This window comes from Nyctereutes procyonoides, unplaced genomic scaffold (genome assembly GCF_905146905.1).
Source record: "Nyctereutes procyonoides isolate TBG_1078 unplaced genomic scaffold, NYPRO_anot_genome, whole genome shotgun sequence".
Classification (NCBI taxonomy): Eukaryota; Metazoa; Chordata; class Mammalia; order Carnivora; family Canidae; genus Nyctereutes; species Nyctereutes procyonoides.
Window position 1 is genome coordinate 32981956 of NW_026575051.1, and position 20112 is coordinate 33002067.

Sequence of the window (20112 nt, forward strand, 5' to 3'; positions counted from 1 at the left end):
GATGTCCTGGTTGAGCCATTCATTGTTTAATAGCAAGTTGTTTAACCTCCATGCACTTGTGGTCTTTCCAATTTTTTTCATGTTCAAGGTTGACTTCTAGTTTCATAGTGTTATGGTCAGAAAAAAACCCATGGTGTGATTTCAATCTTTTTGTAGTTGTTAAGGCCTATTTTATGACTTAATATGTGATCTATTCTGGATATGTTCCACGTGCCCTTGAAAATAATGTGTGTCCTGCTGTTTTAGGATAGAATGCTTCAAATATATCTGTTAAGTACATCTGGTCCAGTGTGTCATCAAAACCATTGTTCCCTGTTTATTTTCTGTTTAGATAGTCTGTCCATTGATGTAAGCACTGTGTTAAAGTCCCCTATTATTATGGTGTTATTATCTGTTCCTTTATGTTTGTTATTAATTTTTTGTATATTTGGGTGCTCTAATTTGGATTTTATATTATCTATCTTCTCTAAGCAATTTGTCCATAGTACTTTTTACTTATTGCTATTAATCTTGCTTGCTGAGATCCTAAATCAGCCTTTCCACCTACTCTATGTAAAGAGTTATACACAATGAAGAAATTGTTATATAAAGTGTAGGTCACTGACCTGAACATCAGTTCAGTAGTTCAGTCCAGCTCTGCTACTAATCAAGTGAACTTGCAGAATTCTTTGGATTCTGTAAAATTAAGTGGGACTATAGATGTCCCAGTAGGGTCCTTCCAATTTTAAAATCACATTATAAATATTTTTTCAATCCCAACATTATTTTGGATCCCAAAAATTCACTATTTCATAACAAATAAAGGCTGTGTCTCCTGGCAGGGAAAATGGACTTAAAATTATTGATGTATAAACAATTCATACAAGTAAGTGATAAGAAAAATTGTACAAATGCAACAGACTTGGCTTTAAGAAATATATAAGAATGTTCAGTATAATCAATAATACATAGGTTCAGTTGTGACCAGGATGGTTCACACTGTGCAATATTGAAATCTTTTTTCCTACAGGTCTTTAAAGACAAAGCAGATTCCAAATTGCAGTAGGATGGCTTAAGAAATAGGAAAATTGAGACGACATATCAAACACATTCCAACTCTCTAAGCATTTCCAAGATAATTTCTTCATACTTAACATTTTTTTTCCATAAAGGAAGAGTTCTTTTTAATTATCCATGGACATACATTATTAATTAAACTCGTTCGAATCATAATTTGAACTAAAGTCCCCAGAAGTTAAAAATGTGTATGAGAATTTCAAAACTCCACTCAAAAGGTCACTGCAAAGACATTAAAGGGTATTTACTTTGTTTAGATGTGATGCATTTATGATTAGGGCTGACTCACATTAAGTACAATACTCTAGGGGAATTAAACACACTAATCCAATTATGAGAGTTTCATAGCACTCTTAGAAGAAAGACATTCATCAGATTTCAATTATTTTTAGAAGATCTGTCTTTGAATTTAATTTAAAATGTGATTAAGTTCCCTTTTCTGTTATCTAAACTGAGGTATTGTTTAAGCTTATTCAAAGACAAAAGAATAACATTATTAGTGTTTGGTTTCTTTATGTAGCTTATATTTAACAACAAATTGTCGCATAGTTTTCTTTATATCTGATGATATTATTTTCTCACCTAAATATGAGTTTAATATTGGACAGTCTTGAACCCAATAAGGTGCAAACATTACACGTTTTATTTCTTTCCCCCAATCACTGCTTTCAAATATACTTTGTCAAATATCCTTTTCCTGGTCCTTAGCAGGATCTTAGGCAGAACCTATAGCTTTCAGGTCACTTTGAATATTAAAAAATATAGCCCATTCTAGGCTAGTTTAAATTTTCAAATCTTATATTCCATTTAGTGTTTATAACCTTGCCTTCCAAAGCATTAGTCAATACAGCCTAAAGGACATAGAGCGTGTCAAGGTCATGATCTGCTTACACTCCTTCAGAGAGGTGAGAACAGAAACATGATACTGAGGAGATGGGGATGGAGCCAAGACCTTTAGTGTTCATTGAATATCTATGTGTTCCTAAAGACATTTCCCATCCTTCATGCATCAAGTTAGGGTAATACGACCAGTTTTCAAAGAACATAAAGGGAAATGAGGTTTCTCTTTTGGTCTGGGCAGCTAAAATCAAGCATATCTTCTTTATGTATACTCTCTCCCTTGGCTGTGTGGCTGAAAACTAAGAACTCAAGTCTAACATGGCACTGTCGAACTAAATGTTCCCTGGATCTCTGAGTTGCCATTAGGAGAAAAGTGGTCTTCCCAGTCTGCATCAGAGTGATGTAAAGAGACATACATCTCTGTTTTACTAAGCCACTGAGAGTCTAGGATTTATTTTTTACCATATTGTAGTCTCATGCATCCTATTTAATGCAAAAATAGACTGGAAGATGAGGCCAAAAAAATAGGCTACACTGACTTTGACCAAAGAAACAAAGGAGAAAGAGAGGGTAAGTGCATGAAATGACAGCGAACACACTTGAGCTTGTTTGTACACTGGTGAAAAGAGCCAATAAAGTAAGAAATTAACAATGTAAAGAAGAGAGGAGATCATAGGTGGGTCAGTTTTCATGCAGGGAAATGAAAGACTAAGATTAAAAACAAAAATGAAGAAGTCTGGGAAGGAGTGTGCAAAGAAAAAAGGAGAAAATAAAGAAATTAGATGGAAAGATTATTAAAAGTTGTAGAAAATCTAACAAGAATAAAATGGACCACTTTTGCCTATCTTCTGATAGAGGTATAATCAAGGGAATTTCCAAATGACTTGAGCTTGTATTAGCCTTCTCTCACATACTTAAATTTATTCAACTTTATCCCCACAGACCACACTTAATACCTATTCTTAAGGTATACTAAGCTTAATATCTTCTAAATCTTATGTGCTTTTAATGCATTTCTGAGCAGAGTTACTCATGCTCCTTGCACACTAGCAATATCATAAATTAGAATTGGGAATTACTGAGATATGAGTTTACCAACTTGCGCTGGATGAAAGTCCAACAGAATTAAGCACGGGTTTTATAGGAAGGTATTTTGTTTGAATTGAGTACCAAACAGAAGAAAAAGGTATATTTCATTTGGAAAAAAAGTTTTAAAAAATAATTTACAGAAAAGTACCATATGCTTTGAATTAAAGAGACTGAAAGGGAGGAATCAAAGGAGGGAAGGAAAGGTGCCAGGTCTGAAATTTTGGTAAGTTGTAAAATACCTCTCCCTCCTATTTCTGCTCTCTCCCATTAAATTCTTAAACCAATAATGACCAGATCAGTGGATAATTGGGCATGCAAATTCACTGTTCCCAAGAAATGAGTTGATAGATTTGGAAATATTAATTTATTTCACATGTGCCAGTATCACTCTCTAAAATCAAGTGATAATTATCATGTCTTGTCCTCAAGAGATCAGTCTTTAACTCTTTCCAGTATCCTATTTTAAAAGCACAGAGTAATTATTAGTTTCTTCATACAATTGGTAATCAAACCCTCTATCTTCCTTTCCAATATATCTTATATCTGCCCATAGTGTATCATACTCTCTTTCAGCCCTTCATCACCTTATATCCAGATTCTCTAGGTCTTCAGAGTTCCCAGCCCTCCAGTCTATCCTGGATGCCTTCTTAAAGTACTATTTTTATCATGTAATTCTCAGAATTAAAACTTGCAGTGCCTTTCCGTTGTGTATAGTAGAGAGATTATTTACCTAGGATTCAGGGACGGGCTTCAAGGGGATTTTTGAGGGCATTGAAATTCTGTGCAAATTTTTTTATGCTGTATATTATTTTGCTGGTAAAAATATCCAGCTTTCTCATATCCTATGGGAAACTCTAAAAAAGTTCAAGAATCACCAATATATAGAGCAAATCCAAACTCAATGACCAGCATACAAGAAGTAATATCAAGCTTGCATTTTACTAGTGGCCTCTAAGTCAGATCTTCTAATGGGTTAGTTCTCCTCATCATATTCATTCACTTATTCATCCACTCAATGAACATTTCTCGAGCACTTTTATGATCCAGACATGATTATGGACACAGAGGAGGCATAAGTAAAAGAACAGTTTCATCCTTAAACTATTTCTAAGCTCTTATCAGAACACACCTCTCGGGCAGATGGGGAATTAGGTCTGTGAGCAGGCTGGGTCTTTCAGGAATTGAACAAATTATCAGAGTGCAGTAAGAGAAATGGCCCTTAGGTGTCAAGAGCTAGAGGGGGAATGAAAGTAATTTTCAAAGAGATCCATCTAACACATCAGGTTCAAAGGAGTGTGTGGGCGAAGAATTAAAATCAGCAGTAGCAGATTCCAAAGTTCAGCCAAGCTATATGAAACCAATGAATTCAAGAAGATAAGCAGAAAATGGAACATTAAAAAGAGACTCTGGAGTGCCCATACTTACAGCCAGACTCCTTACCATGGAGCCTCCAGATGTACCAGTGAGAAAGGACACTAAAGTGTGCTGAAAGAGTCCTAGAAGCTTTACAGCTGTGGTCACACATAAACTGTCCCTTCAAAGAAGAGCAGGATTTTGTCAGATGGACAAAGGGGAAGGCAGGATAATCCATAAAAGTAGCATTAAATTCAAAGGCCCAGAGACTTGACACAGAGTTTTTTGAGGAATGAAAAGTAGTTTAGTACAAATAGAGGTGTTGGGTAAATTATTTAGTTACAAGTAACCCTTGTATATAGATATATAGATAGTTGACATTCCAAAGGAAAATCAGATCTGTAATCCAGAATGTTAGAATAACCAGAGTTTACTAAATCAAGCCCCTTTATTTTACAGAAAAGAAACTCAGGTTTGGGGAGGATATCTGTCTCACCCAAGTTAACTGACAGCACAGTCAACACTACATTTCTCATCTGCTAGTGTAAGGTTTGTTTGATGTATGCCACACAGCCAGCTCTATAACCTGATCCAAACCATTTGGTCTCATACCAGAATTAGAGGAAAAACCATTCATGACTATAAAGCCAGAGAGTAGGTGGGGAAATGGTAATATTTCACGTTAGCAGTTTATAATACTGAACACCTTTGGAGATTCTAATAATAAAAAAGTGTGAAGACACAAAAAGGGCGAGGTAATCCTACCATCTCTGCCCATACCAGAATTAGGGCCTAGCATTGTGTCTGGCAACTAGTCAGTGGTGTGCTGGTAAATATTTAACAACCAGCATTCAAAGCAGGAAGGGTGGAGACTCATTTGTAGGGTTTTCCAATTTCAATGATGTAAATGTTTCCTTCATGGCCAATTTTAAGCTACCAGCGTGATGTAACTGAGATGCTAACAATTGGCTCTTAGGAGTCAGTACAAGCTGAATCAAATGTACCACTGTTGGTAGATGACAATAAACACATAATAAATCCATCAACAACCAACCAACACCTATAGATCTCCAGCCTCCTCCTGGTTTCAGTGAAAGTTTAGCCAGGCCTGCCCATTTGTGGCAAACAAAATGAAATAGTGAATCTATCTAGCTAACAAATGATGCACTTAATAAAAAATATATAAAGAGTTGAGAGGTATCTGGGTGGCTCAGTGGTCAAGCATCTGCCTTTGGCTCAGATCATGATCCCGAGGTCCTGGGATGGAGTCCCACATCAAGCTCCCTTCAGGGAGCCTGCTTCTCCCTCTGCCTAGGTCTCTGCCTCTCTCTGTGTCTCTGTGAACAAACAAATATATACACATATATACATATATACAGAGAGAGAGAGAGAGAGAACAAGATGAAAACCTGACTCTCTAGTACAAAAGCACTAACCTCCTCCCCACCTCAGCTCACTACCTTGAGCTTGACCCTGCTCCCCAGTGGTGGTGTTGCTCATCACACTTCTAGGAACAAGTGTGACAAAAGCATTGGCCAGAACCAACGGATAGATTTTTTTTTCTAAGTAGCTAAATCATCTAGACTTGATTCTGAAATTATGTTGCGATTAGACAGATGGAAGTCATGCATAAATCAATGTCAAGTGTGACATTCAGAGGTAATACCAAGCAATGAGAGGAGGCTATGTGGAAACTTGTTGACGTTCACAAAGCAACTGATAGAAAAGCAGAGGCGTATTCATTACTATTAATATCATTACTGGTATTGCACCTTTAATGTGGTTCAGTCTTTAATGTGAATAATAGGCTCTGGATAAAGTACTACCGTTTGGTGTCTCTCTAGTGGCTGAGCCATTTATTGCCTGGCCATGACAAAGTGAGTATTTGAATGGTCCTTTAAGGATAGGCATTCAAAGGCTAGAGAATCATGCTGGGGCTTCCTCTGAAAGCTTTTACCACTTAATCAGCCAGCTGGCACTTCTGTAACACTCACTGAGATGCTTTCTGGTTCTCCTTTTAGCTTTTCCCTTGTATTCTCATTTCCTAAATTAACTTTGAACCAACCGGGCCACACTGGCAGCTCTCTGCTGCCCTCTTCTGTCACCAAATGGTAATGACTCTAGTGGCCCCATCCGTGGGACAATTCAAGGTCACCAGGATTTTTCTCCCTCAAAACCATTTATTCTCCGTTCTTTACCTTCCAGCTCCAATACGTTTCTGTGAACTGTTGACACCTCTTCCTGCTTTGTGCTCTGGCTACAGAAACAACTACCTCTCCTGGATTCTTTCATAACTCCTCTGTTGATACTCGTGAGTCCTTTCCTAAATTTCCACTTCTTTCTTATTAATAATGGATATCTTCAAACAGATAATTCAAGACATGTTTCTTTTACCCTACATTGACCCCTAAAAGAAAATCATCCCCTTAAACATTTTCAAACAGTCTTATCTGAAGTTATAGTTTTCTATTACAAGACCTAACATTTCTATATTTCTACTACAAGACCTAACACTCCTTTATTGTTCACTCTTTCTTTTCATAATCCTTGTTTATATAGATTTCTATGATATGGAGTTAATAGTTTAGCTAGCTGGTCTGTCCCTGGCATTAAAATGACTGGAGTATAAGATCCAGACCTCTCAGAGGCAAATTGTGTAGATCTTTCTGAAAAAAAATTAAAATATTACTTACCATGTGAATTTCCAACAAAATTCTGAAAGTTCATCAAAACTAGAAAAATAATAGTTAATCACAACTAAAATCAGACAAATATGTATACAAACCAAGTGATAGGGGAAGTAGTACTATTGTCTTGGTGTGGGCATTGGCAAAGGGTTTGCTATGACAACTCATGCCCTAGTTCATGTAGCTATGAGTTGAGGTTTGCCAAAGAGAAAAGATGATTCCTACCTCCTGGAATGCTGCTGAGCTCAGAAATATTGAGGACAGGCTTGATGACTTCTTTAAGTTCCATTTCAGTCCTAAAAATCTAGTGATCTGCAATTACAGGATTGCAAAAAATATTAGTAGAACATGGCAGCACTTAATCAATGGCATTTAGGCAGAAAGAGGATGTTAACCATGTTATCTTCACTGGCCTCTGCACCCCTTCCCCTGTGCAACCCCAATGTACAACTGTGTAATTCACAAACACAGATATGTGCTAATTATTCTATTTTCTAAAGCTATGGAAAGATTCAGTCTGCCAGTATTAGTTACAAAATGGATGATCTATTCAAAATTAAGTTCTAAGCTTATCCTCTCTAAATTCATCAATAATAATAAGATTTTGGTTCATTTGAACATAAATGCAGCTGAGTGTCTGAAAGCAGGATTTATTAAAATCCCAACCCAGGTTATTACTGAATATGTTGCCCACATGTCTGACATTACTTTTCTAAAAGTAAATTAACATTTACTCAGAAGTGAGCTAAAATGAGTCCACAATGTAAATGAATCACCTCATTTCTATTTTAAATAATTGTACTTTATATTACTTTTTAAACTAACCTCAGGCATTTTCCATTTTTAATAAATAAGTATCTTTCAAATCAGCTGATCCAAATCAAATTTTATACTGTCAAATTTTATAAAAATAGATCACTTTGAAGTAAGCATTACTTATTATGAGTAATGTAATACACTTACTATAAAACAGCTTTAAAATTGCTTTATCATAATATTTTCACTGGATAAAGACATTACCAACATTGGATTTTACATATTCTAAAGAATGAGACACCCCATTCTTGATTTTTAACGTGACAAACATAATTTCACCCATCATATAAATAACCCATGCTATAGAGATTAATCACTTTGCACATGTGGGAAAATATATTCAATCAATCAAATCTTAACTTAAAAGAATGAACATAACCAACATTTAACATGTAGTATATATCAGAACTTAAGATTGAATATAGGTGATATAACTGACAGAAATTAACAGACTCTTCATTTAGCTTGTTCATACTGCAAACAGATATGTTTTTGTAAAATCTAGTCTGCCTCAATTATAAGTGCCTAGAAACTAGTAGAACAGGTTTTATATTTCACATAGGCAACACCAAGACAACAAAAGAATAATATAGCTATAAAAATTTGATTTAAACACATATTTCAGTGCTTTGAATTCAAAAGTAAACATAAAGATTAGTCATTAATTTGCTGATGGTTCTTAACATTTCTTGGCTACCTACCAACATTTGTACATTTAAAGCTGTGTAGAAAACCAGTATTTCTTCACTATGGCCACTAGATGGCAGAGACTTGGAGACTCGGTCTTGGCCTAAAAGTAGTTTAAACAAAACAAAACAAAACACAAAACAAAATTTTATGGGAATGGTGGGCATAGAGAAATATATTTTATAATACTTTGGATCAAAGAAGCAAAAAAATTAATCATTAATCTTTCCTTATACCATATTTAGGTTTCCTATATAAAGATTTAGGATATTAGAATTTTGCAATTTGGCATACATGGCAGTAGGGAAGAAAATTGGTGGTGAAAGACAAAAAAAATTTTCCGTGAAATCTGTCTGTTTTTCACTAAAAGAAATATTACAGTAGAAGAACAATAAAGGGAATCTATAGAAGTTAAAACTCATGGTTCTCCCCTCCACTCACTTTGGAATGAACATAGATAAATATATGTATGCAACTATTAAAAACATACTCTTACATATTAATAAATTAGCTGAATTTCAATTTAAGCCATCTGGTGGCATACTGAGCTATGTAGATGCCTTTAAATGCAACTTTGTATTTATAAATCCCAATAGTAATTTTTACTCCAAATAACATTTTAACAGCTTTATTGAAATAAAATTCACATACCATATAATTCGAGCACTCAAGGTGTACAATTAAGTATTTTTCAGTATAACCACAAAGCTATACAACCATTACCACAATCTAATTTTATAATATTCTGTCCCCTTTAAAAGAAACTCTGTAGCAATTGGCTGTCAGTACTCATCTCCTTTACTACCCATCTCAGTAACTAATTTACTTTATGTGTCTATGGATTTGCTTATTTGGGGTTTTTCATGTAGATGGAATTGCACAATATATGGTCCATTGTGATTAGCTTCATACCCTTATTGTAATGTTTTCAAGGTTAATTCATGTTGTCTCGTGTATCAGAACTTCATTCCTTTTTATGGCTGAAAATATTCCATCCTATATATATATCTCACTTTCTTTATCCATTCATCAGTTGATAGACATTGATAGACAATATTTATTTGAGAGACAGAGAGAGTATGAGTGGAGGGGAGGGGCTTTTGGCTATTTTAAATAATGTTACTATGAACAATGGTACACAAGTATCTATTTGAATCTCTGTTTTCAAATTTTGGGTCACATACCTAGGAGCGGAATTACCGGGTCATAGAATTCTATGTTTAGCTTTTTGAGCAAATGTCAAACTGTTTTCCAGAGTGGCTGCACCATTTTACATTCCCATTAGTGATGCACAAGTGTTCCAAGTGCTATTTTCTGGAGATTGTTTTTTATAACCATCTTAGAGTGTATGAAGTGGTATTTCATTGTGGCTTTCATTGTATTTTTGGTTTTCAAAAACCAGTTTTTCTATCTCCTACTTCATCTTGACTTTGAACATATTACTTATGAATTATAAAATTCTCAAATTTTATGACATGACACTGTTAAATTCACTGAATTCTTATTTATATCTATTCATTTTGGCTCTTGATAAAAATTACTATAAAGAAACTTGTTTAGAAGACTACTCATAGTAAAACATCATGTTACTAACTGGTCAAATTTTTTCACAAGTGCTGTTTTTCAGACTTGACTGCAATCTACTAGTGGCAATGGCAGAGGACACAAAATGCTTCCTATATTTATTTAATAAAAGTGATATACAGGGGTGCGTGGGTGGCTTAGTCAGTTAAGTGTCTGCCTCTGGCTCAGGTCATGATCCCAGGGTCCTGGAATGGAGTCCCATGTTGGGCTTCCACTCAGCAGGGAGTCAGCTTCTCCCTCTCCCTCTGCCCTTCTCTCCACCCCACCTCCCCACCCCCCACTCATGCTCTCTCTCTGTCTCTCAAATAAATAAATAAAATATTTTTTAAGTGATATACAATGTGGTGAGGACAACTACTACCACCTGTTATTGAACATTGTACCAGTCATTTACATATGATTAGCCGCTGGTTTGAGGCAGCAAATTTAGTAAACTACTGAACTTGGATTCAACAAGAGATATCTGACTTCTAAGGGCAGTTGTTCTGGCTTCTTTATTGTGTCCGTGGAGATGATAGGATTGTATTAAATTTCCCAATGAAGATGTAATATATGTGTCTGTAGGCCTATAGACAGGATTTGAATTTGTAATGATAACACCAAGGAGGCCTGGGGACAATAAGACCTCCTATTTCAAAATGTGTACCCACCCAACATTTTAATACAAATATATATATAACTGTAAGAAGCAGAATGTGAAGCATGACAGTATTCATTCATTTGTTCTTTCCTTTTTTCATTCATTCAGCAAATATTTAGAGAGTGATGATCCTATGTTACACAATGCCCTAGGCACTGAAGATACATTGATGAACAATAAAAATCCTGCACTTGGGGACCTCCCTTGTAGTGAATAGACACAGAGAAGAAATGCAGGTACCTAATAATAAAATAAGCTCATTTTTGATGATGAAAGAAAGCTCAAAAAGATTTCAAAAGAGTGATGAAATAAAGAGTTGTGGCAGCGAGGGGCTACATTGGCTCAGAGAGTCAGACAAGATCTCTCTGTGAAGGTGACATTTGCACTTACACCAAAAAAGATGAGAAAGAGCCAACTATGTCACAATCTGAGAAAATAGAGTGCCAGGCGGAAGGAACAGACAAAGCAAGTGAAAACATATGGAGATGACAACTAGCATAGCTGTTGCAGGAAGAGGCAGATGGCTACAGAGGTTGGAACATAGTAGATGGCAATGAGAGTGGTGGTGATGAATCTGGGGAACAGGTGAGATCAGGTTGTGCAGGCTTGTTGGCCATGATAAGGACTTTGGGCATTGGTCTAATTGAAGGGAGTAGACTTTAGAGGATTTCAAGCAAAAAAAAAAAAAATAACATGATCAGTGGATATAGTAGAAGTGATTATGTGTATTTTAGAACTAGATATATTTTCAAAGTAGTATATATTTTAGAAGTAGAACCAAGAATATCTTGCTGACATATCAGATATTACAGTTAACAGAAATAAAGGACTTACATTTATAAGAAGGTCTTAAATTAGAAAATATAATTCATGTTTTTGTTTTTGTTTTGTAAAACAGAAAAGAAAATGTAAATTTCCTAACATGGTTGAAATTAAAATAAGAGGAAAATCTCTATTTCTCACTTTTTTCCTCTGGAGGAAATTTTAAATTTTCCATCACTACATCAGATTATGCATTCCAACAATTTTAATCACACCATGCCTCTGCCAGTAATGACACATAGTTTATTATATTTATTGTTATATACAGAACATTGTTCTTAGAAAAAAGAATAAACTACTTTATTATAATTACCAAAGGGCTCTTCATTTAAATAGTTACATGTGTTCCTGGTGGTAGACAGGGGTAGCTGCCCCACAATCACAGCCTCTGTCCCTGCAAACTACCTTGATCTGTAATCCCACCTGAGAAACCAGCCAGACATCCATGTTTGTACCACATACTTTCATTTCCTAACCCCAAGACACATGTGAATGGACCAAGATTACCCATGGCTGGCTAATTTATTGGCAGAGGATTGATAGAACAGAGACAAAAAAGACCCCCTTCAGGTGTTGGTTCTGGAGCTGAAAGGCCAAAGATAAAGAGCTTGAAGCCAAACCACAGTAAAACAAAGCCAAGCACATGCTGCAGTTAGAGGGGAGCAAAAATTGTGAATAGCGGGCTAGCGTAGGAGAGAGGGAAGATGAGGCTGGGATGAAGGCAGTAGAAAGTGGCAGACCAAAAAGCAGAAACAAGAGAGCATGCAGACTCAGAATTTAAGAATCTTTTGGTTTGGGTGGGTGTCTTACAACTAGAATTGCTGGCTAAGACACTCCCTTACTCCATTTAAAATATGCTGCTATTTACAAGTACTTGGCTTTCACTTAACTTTTTAAAAAAAAGATTTATTTATTTGAGAGAGAGTGTGAGAGCAGGGGTAGGGAATACAGGTGCAGGGTGCAGTAGGGGAGGAGAGTCAGAAGGAGAGGGAAAGAAAATCTCAAGCAGACTCCATGCTGAGTGCAGAGCCTGACTCAGGGCTCAATCTTACAACCTATGCCCCTCACTTAACCTTTTTTCAAGGCCTGGCTTTAGGAGGGCCACTGTTGGATATTGTTCAACAACTGATCTATCTTTTCCATTTCAAAGAAACAATGGTTCTCTCTCAGAGTATGAGTCTTTCAAGATAGCATCAGGCTACCAAGGTCATGAAACACTGTGATTCTGAGAAAGAGAAGAAAGTTAAAAATTACAGCTCCTTTTTCCACGAACCTTTAACTGATATTATTCATGCCACTCAAAACTTTCAGGATGGTCACAAACTAAGAGTGAAAACTGTAAGAAAAAGCAAAACTGACCAATTTTATTTGATCCAGCCCCAGTTTGCTAGCTGAGATTAGAATATGTTTGGTGATAAGGTGCAGTATATGAGAGTTACAGGTGTGTTATCACATTGTGCTATAACATGGGGCCAAAATAAAAAGAAACTGTGAAGGGCTATCACTAGAAATATGTGGGAACCTGATAAGGAAAAGGAAGTCTGGAATGTGACAAAGTCCACAGATAAATTTAATCAAGTGTAGCAAAACTCTAATAAATATTCTGGGCACCAAAAGATCTGAAATAGAAACAAAGATAATGTGATACATTTTTAATTGTATACTCCCACCCATACTATCTTCCTATGTATATCCTATATGTATATACGTATAAATTCATGAAGAAAGGGCTTCAAGAAGACACACCAACTGGTTATAGCCATAATTGCCTCTGGAGAAGCCATCAGGGAACAGCAGTAGTCAGAGGGAACTTGGGCTTTATCCCAAATGTCTGATTTTGGTTCGTTTTGTTGTGTGTGTGTGTTTTTTTTTTTTTTTACAATGAGAGTATATTCATGAATTTCTTCTATAATTAAGCATGTCTTTTAATTATATAAGAGAAATATGAAGAAAAGTTTTAAGTGAAAGAAATTCTTAAAATCATGAGAACTATGCTAATGTGAAAAGAGTTGCAAAGGTCAAGGATGCAATGTTGCCCCATTTGCCAACATGCGAATCTATGGAAATCATGCCTAAAGGCTTACAAATTCATACTACCAAATTCTGACACAAAACTTTTTTTACAAGTCCCTCTAGCCAATTGTTTCATTGAAATGGGAAAGGATAAGATCTACTACTGCTAAATGAGTAAGCTGTGTTAATTCGAAAGTACTAGATTCCATTAGAGTTTCAGTTCTCAGCAAAAGATGAATTGTTCTGGATCTTTCTCACCCAAACTTGATAAAATTTGAAAAGATGGCCCTGTGAAAAATCTGATAAGAGATCAGCTAAAGTGGTAGTGCTAAAGGACCCTCACTTCAAAGCCTTAATGCTTTATGCTTCTGTTGCAATAAGTTAGCAGTGGACAACCAGGAAACAATGAATGATAGGCAAGCCATTCCAAGAATTGCTATTAAGAGCACAACCTAAAGTTGAAATACCAATCTTGTCATTTTTTAATCACTCTGTTCAAGCCACCTTGTTATTTAATGTATAACTGAGATTTCTAACATCAAGCCAAAAATTTCCCCAACCCTTTATACTAATCACACTTTCAAAACATGATTTTAAAAAAGAAAGAGAAGATAAGAAAAAAGAATAGTGAGAAATTTACTTGCTTGGGTGCCAGATATCTCAAAGCTTTCCAAAAGCATGACCTAATCTAAAATGTTCTAGAAGCAAAAGATAAAGTCATATTTATTTCCATTAACCTTACAGACATCTTACCTAACGCATTGACGGTGTTTAGAAGGAAAATCTGGAAGATGAGATCATGATTTTCAGGCTAAAAAAAAAAAAACACCATCTGAAAAACTACGTGTTAGAAAAATTTTCAGAATGTCTAGGAGAAGGAATATAAAAGGAAATTTTCCTTGGAATTATTTCCTTCTGTTTTTGAGGGGGAAAACACAAAAAGACTTTTTAAAGCACTCTTTTATGTGTGCATGTGTGTGTGAGTGTGCCACCAAATCACAGTTAAAGGGTGACAGACTTCCAACTGACTTCCCATTAATAACTCCAGCTTTGTACACATCCATCCATTCTCTTAGACAAGGCCTGTGTGCCCCAAACCATGCATTTTTACAATGGCTGGAGATAGCCTAGGAGTGGTCCTGTAGGCCCCAAAGCAAGATCTCACTGGATTCTGGTAGAATTAAACTCATGATCCTGGCATCTGCTAGGCTGTAATCAAAAGAGTTTATAAACAATAACTGCTCATGTAAAAGCAGTTTTCAAGAGTAATGATGGTATGAACAGTATTTGAGAAAATAAAAGTATGTTAGCGAAGACTTGAATAGTAAATAGTATAGAATACATTTCTATTTTCAAATCATGTCCAAAATACTTCTTTGCTGTTGTTTTTAAACCTTAGATAGCTTTTGGTGAAATAATTTTGAATGTATTTTTTAAACCTAAAGTTTTGTTTTTGTGTGTTTTAAAAGTCTACCTTCTCAAAAAATAATCTGTATCAAAAATCAGTTCATAAGACTGTGAGTTAAGGATTCATTGCTATGGGAACCATAAGAAGCTCTTGATCAGCTAAAGTTGGAGCAAGTTAGTAATTAATAAACTAGTAAGCTAGTAAACTAACAAATTTTCTGCTGATATAGAAAAATAAAAGCAACCACAAGGTTTAACACAAACTACCAGCAATATTTACCTGCATAGATAATGGCTCTTAGTAGATCCCAAGTGAACGCAGTGGCCAGAAAAACCAGGAGTGAAAAACTGTGATGGTTAGTTTTATGTGCTAACTTGGGTGTGCTATGGCATCCAGATATTTGGTCAAGTGCCAGCCTTGATGTTGCTGTAAAGGTATTTTTTAGATGATAATTAACATTTACTACAGCAGTGGACTTAAAGTAAAGCAGATTATACTCTATAATGTGGATAGGCCTCATCCAAGGCTTTAAGAGAAAACAGACTGAGGTTCCTCAGAGGAAGAAGTAAATCTGTCTGCAGTCTGCCTTTGAGCCCTAGATGCAACATCAAACACTTACCTGTGTTTCCAGCCTGTTGTTCAATCAACCCAGATTTGGACTTGCTGGCCTGTACAATAATGTAAGCCAATTCTTCAGATCCCTCTGTGTCTCTCTCCATTTCCATCTGTTCCTGTCTCTCCATAAATATATATATATATAAATTTATATTTATATATATAAATATATGTGCATATATACATACATACACATACATCCTACTGGTTCTGTACTTCTGGACAACTCTAATACAGGAACCAAAAACAAACAGTTTCTCTCTTGCCTTAGCAGGTTTTTCCTCCTAAAAATTAAAGGGGGGGAGGGGAGAAAAAGACAAATACCTGTCCCATGATTACTTTTAAATATCTGCATCTCCAAGGAAAAAGTGAAGGCAAAGATCTTGGGTTCATTTATTCCACAAATGCTTTTGGGGCACCCACTCCACAGCAAACCCTGCACCACCCCCATTCTCCTAGAGAATGCAGCAGAGAATGAAAGGCCTCAGCCCTTGTGGGGTTTACCATCTAGTAACAAGATGCAGATGATAGACAAATAAATATACAATGGATTAAATTGTAAGTGCTAGGAATTAATTGTAAGTGTAAGTGCTAGGAATAAAAGTAAAGCTGGAAAGGGATAGAGAAGAGGGGTTGCTATTTTAAATGTGGTGAGCAGGGATGGCCAAAAGGATATCAACAGAAGTGAGTGCCAGGCTCAGGAAAGAGCATGTGCAAAGGTGCAGGAAGGGCATGTGCCTGGTATATTCATAGAACAGCAGGAAGCCCAGTCTGGCTGGAGCAGACTCATCCAGGGAGAGAATAATGGAAGACAAAATCTTTCTCTGAGTGAGGTGAGAAACTATTAGAAGGTCTTAGAATGACATGGTTTGACATGATTCTGAACAATACTCTGGCTGCTGTCTGGAGGATAGATTATAGGAGGGCAAGAGTAGACTAAGGGAGACCTTTAAGATGCTATACTCCAGGCAAGAAGAAATGGTAACTATAGTCATTCAGTGGTAGTTATGCAATCCCATTGATACAGGGACATCAGAATTCCAAATTAGAGATGGCCCTTTTGAAAATACCAGTTTGAAGGCTGCAGTTGATTATGGCATGGAGTGATGATCAAGGCTTATGCATAAACCCAAGTAAGCATTCTTGGAAGTCCCTTGGCAGGGGACAGGCAGGAGGATCCATCAGAGACATTGCAATTACAAGAACTACATTTATAATCATAGCTAAAAATGCTTGAGATGTTCAAATTTCACAGCTATAAAGAAAGGGTGTGGGAACAAAAGGGACATAGTGTGCTCTGCTGTCAAAAAAAAAAAGGGAGCAATGGCTTTCCTACTCTGTCTCTAGAATTATCCCAGATAGGCAAAATGTTGGCCATGTTTTCGCATTCAGTCTGGCTTCTTGGCACATATATCCGTATAACACAGACAGATGCATCAGGCTGTCTTGGCAACAGCCATTATGATCATCCACTTTAGTCTTCTTGCAATGATTCAATGCTCAATAACAAACTGAATATAATGTAGCTTCCCATGGAGAATTTCCTATGAGAAGTGAGTTCCTATACTAGTGATCATGAACTTTAAATTCTGCTTGATTTATGCTTTATTTATGCTTCTCAATGTAAGTTAATAAACAGGTTCAGTGTACTATTTATATGAAGGTCATGAGTCTAACTCATAGAAATCAACATTCTTATATCTGAATGCTAAGGAAATTTCAGGGCTCTGTCTTGCTAAACCAAGGAGTAGACTATAAATCCATGGCAACGCTCTCGAGAATTTCAGCATTAACAGGCCAGTCTCTCAGGTAATTTGAGTTGTCCTTTGAAAGAGAATAAGAGTTTATTAGGTGAAGAATTCAGGAGGAAAGTGCAAAACCAGAGACAGAAAATGGAGAAATGTGTCATCATTTAACATAAATGAAGCAGAGACCGAGTGTTTGAGCAATATCAGGAGAGAAGTTTGGGAAAGATTTTGGGGTCAGAATATCTCTTGAATGCCATAATGAAAAGTCTGGATTCTTTCCTAAGGCCAGAGAGAATGGGAGCTATTTGTAAGCTGAAGAGAAATACAGAGGAGGGGTGCCTGGATGGCTCAGTCAGTGTCGTATCTGCCTTTTAGCTCAGGTCATGATCCTTGGGTCCTGGGATCAAGTGCCGCATTGAGATCTTTGCTCAGCAAGGAGCCTGCTTCTCTGTTTCCCTCTGACCTCCCCCACTCGCCCCCCGCAAGCTTCTGCTCCCTCTCTTTCTCTCTCTAATAAATAAAGAAAATCTTTAAATAAAAAGAAATACAGATGAATAGGGATATGTTTTAGAAAATATGTCTGGTGATAGTATGAAGGATTAGACTAGAATAGAGAAAGACTGGATGAACTTCAATGAGTTAGGAAGCGTTTCAGCAGAAAACTATATGGACCTGAATAAAGGCAGAGACAATAGGTACAGACAGGATGGAGAATGAACAAGACAACACAAAATAAGCCATATGTGAATATTAATGGATAAGTACTGATAGAGTTAGCTTAGCCAAATAGTTGGAAAGCAGGCTCTTTCACTGAGATAGGCAATGGAAATGGAGATGCAAGTTTTGGAAGGGGTATGTTGAGCTCAGTTTTAAACATGTTGACTTTGAAATGTCTATGAGTCGTTCAAGTGGAGATGTCCAGAAAGCAAAGGAACACAGGTCTGTAGTTCAGGAGAGTCATATGAATATAAGCTCTAACTTTGGGAATTGCTATACAATAAGCAAACTAATAGATGTCAATGAGTTAGAATTTGACAGTGCTGTGGGTGGTTCAGGGAGTGAGGTATAAGAAGATTAAGAGTGAAATTCCAGACACTCACTATATATAAGGTGTTGACAGAGGTTAAAAGGAGTCATGAAAAGATTCCAAAAAGTAATCAAAAGTATGAGGAGAGAGTAAAATGGGCAATGTTATAAAATCCAACAGAAATATTTTAGGATGAAGAAAGAAGTCAGCATTCCCAAATGCTCCAGAGTGGGCAGAAGAAAATAAAGACAGAAAAAAGGCCATTCCATGTAGCAGTCAAGTCATTGGTGATCCTTGCCAGAACCATTTCAATGTGGTGATGGGGGCAGAAATAAAATTGCAAAGACAGCAGGTGAGAACAACTGTTTCGAGAAGTTTGGAAGAAATCAAATGGCAGCTTGTGAGAGAGGATCAAAGAAAGCATCCCAGACTAAAGACTCTGAGTCTCTTTCTTCTTCTGTATTCCCTCAATCCAATCAACAGTTATGTTCTGTTGATAGTTCATGCAAATTCTTTTCAAAACTGTCCCTTCCTCTCTTTCGGTTGTTTGTCAATCCTTCTTGCTTTATCTCTGATCTACTTCCAATCCTCTGAACAACTTTCCCTGCTTCTGATTGTTCTCCCTCCCAGCCATATACCACATACCTGCTGTCAGATGAATCTTCTAGAATGGCAGTTTCTGAATGTGATTCTCCACTTAAAAAACTTCAATGATTCCTCATTGTCTCGTATTCACACTTCAGCCTGACATCCGACATTTGTCGAGGACTGATTCTCTCTCTACTTCCTACCCTGCTTTAGCCAATATGGACTTCTCAACTGTTCTCATGTTCCAAGCATTGAGCACACTCTTCCTCCTAACTGATATACCATTTGGCTTTTCTCAAGTAATCAATCCTACCTGTCCTTCAGGGATCAAGCTAACTTCCAAGTCTTTATGTAAAGGAAGAAAGAAAAGGATGTGAATTACTAAGCAAGTTCATCTATTTTACCTTACTAGTGGGCTAGAAAGGGAAGGGTGAAAAGAGAAGGGAAAACAGCCGGAGAAAATAAGTAACAATGTCTATATCAATGTGGAGATCAATAACCATGCAATTTTGAAAATAATATTCCTGACTATGCATTTATATACTTTTGGTATTTAAGTTACCTATTTACTCCAAACTGTAATGTCTTGCTTTTACAGTACCATAACAACTGCTGTATTTAAAGGTTTCTAGCATCCTACTGAAAATGTATATGTATAATTGCTATTTGATAGGTTTGGGACCCAGTTTTGTAACTCAACCACTAGAGAAAAATACCCTGGGAACTTTTAAAGAATATGCGCATTCATGGAGAGTCTGTTCTCACATCACTTGGGGGCTACACACCCCCAACTACAAACCCCTGCTCTGTGAGTCCTCACTGATGAATGAGCTGGTTGCCCCAGGTAGGGGTTTGAGAACTATTATAGAGTATGTGAGGGGGGAAAAGTCAGAACTGTTATGAAATATCAAGCTTCCTAGTGAAAAGGAAACACAAAAAATGGAAGAAATTAGTTGGGTGACTTCAATTCCTCAGAATATAAAAAATATCCCCCAGGAAAGTATTAAATGGTATAAGGAGTTTTTTTTCCTCCTGGATAGTCACATAAAAACTTGAAAAATATGTAAGGAATGCAATATCAAAGTAAAAATAAATCAGCCAACAGACTGTCTCCAATCTGTTAGATGACATCCTTAGCA

At 36.4% G+C, this 20112-nt stretch overlaps 1 protein-coding gene across 3 annotated transcripts in view; it reads right to left on the reverse strand.

Moving 5' to 3' along the window:
* LOC129512349 (uncharacterized) overlaps positions 1–19753 on the reverse strand; it is a 39686-nt gene extending 19933 nt beyond the window's left edge. The window contains exons 1-5 of one of the 3 annotated variants that reach the window (XM_055329586.1): positions 19031–19753; positions 15615–15732; positions 15275–15421; positions 8543–8631; positions 7251–7337 (exon numbers count right to left, since the gene is read on the reverse strand). In XM_055329586.1, the coding sequence (XP_055185561.1) occupies positions 7251–7337; positions 8543–8631; positions 15275–15421; positions 15615–15720 (429 nt within the window). In that variant the 5' untranslated portion in view covers positions 15721–15732; positions 19031–19753. Of the gene's footprint in view, positions 1–7250; positions 7338–8542; positions 8632–14340; positions 14399–15274; positions 15422–15614; positions 16120–19030 lie in introns of those variants that run through there. The other 2 variants (XM_055329588.1, XM_055329587.1) reach the window with 2 other exon arrangements.
* Positions 19754–20112: the final 359 nt, after the last annotated feature.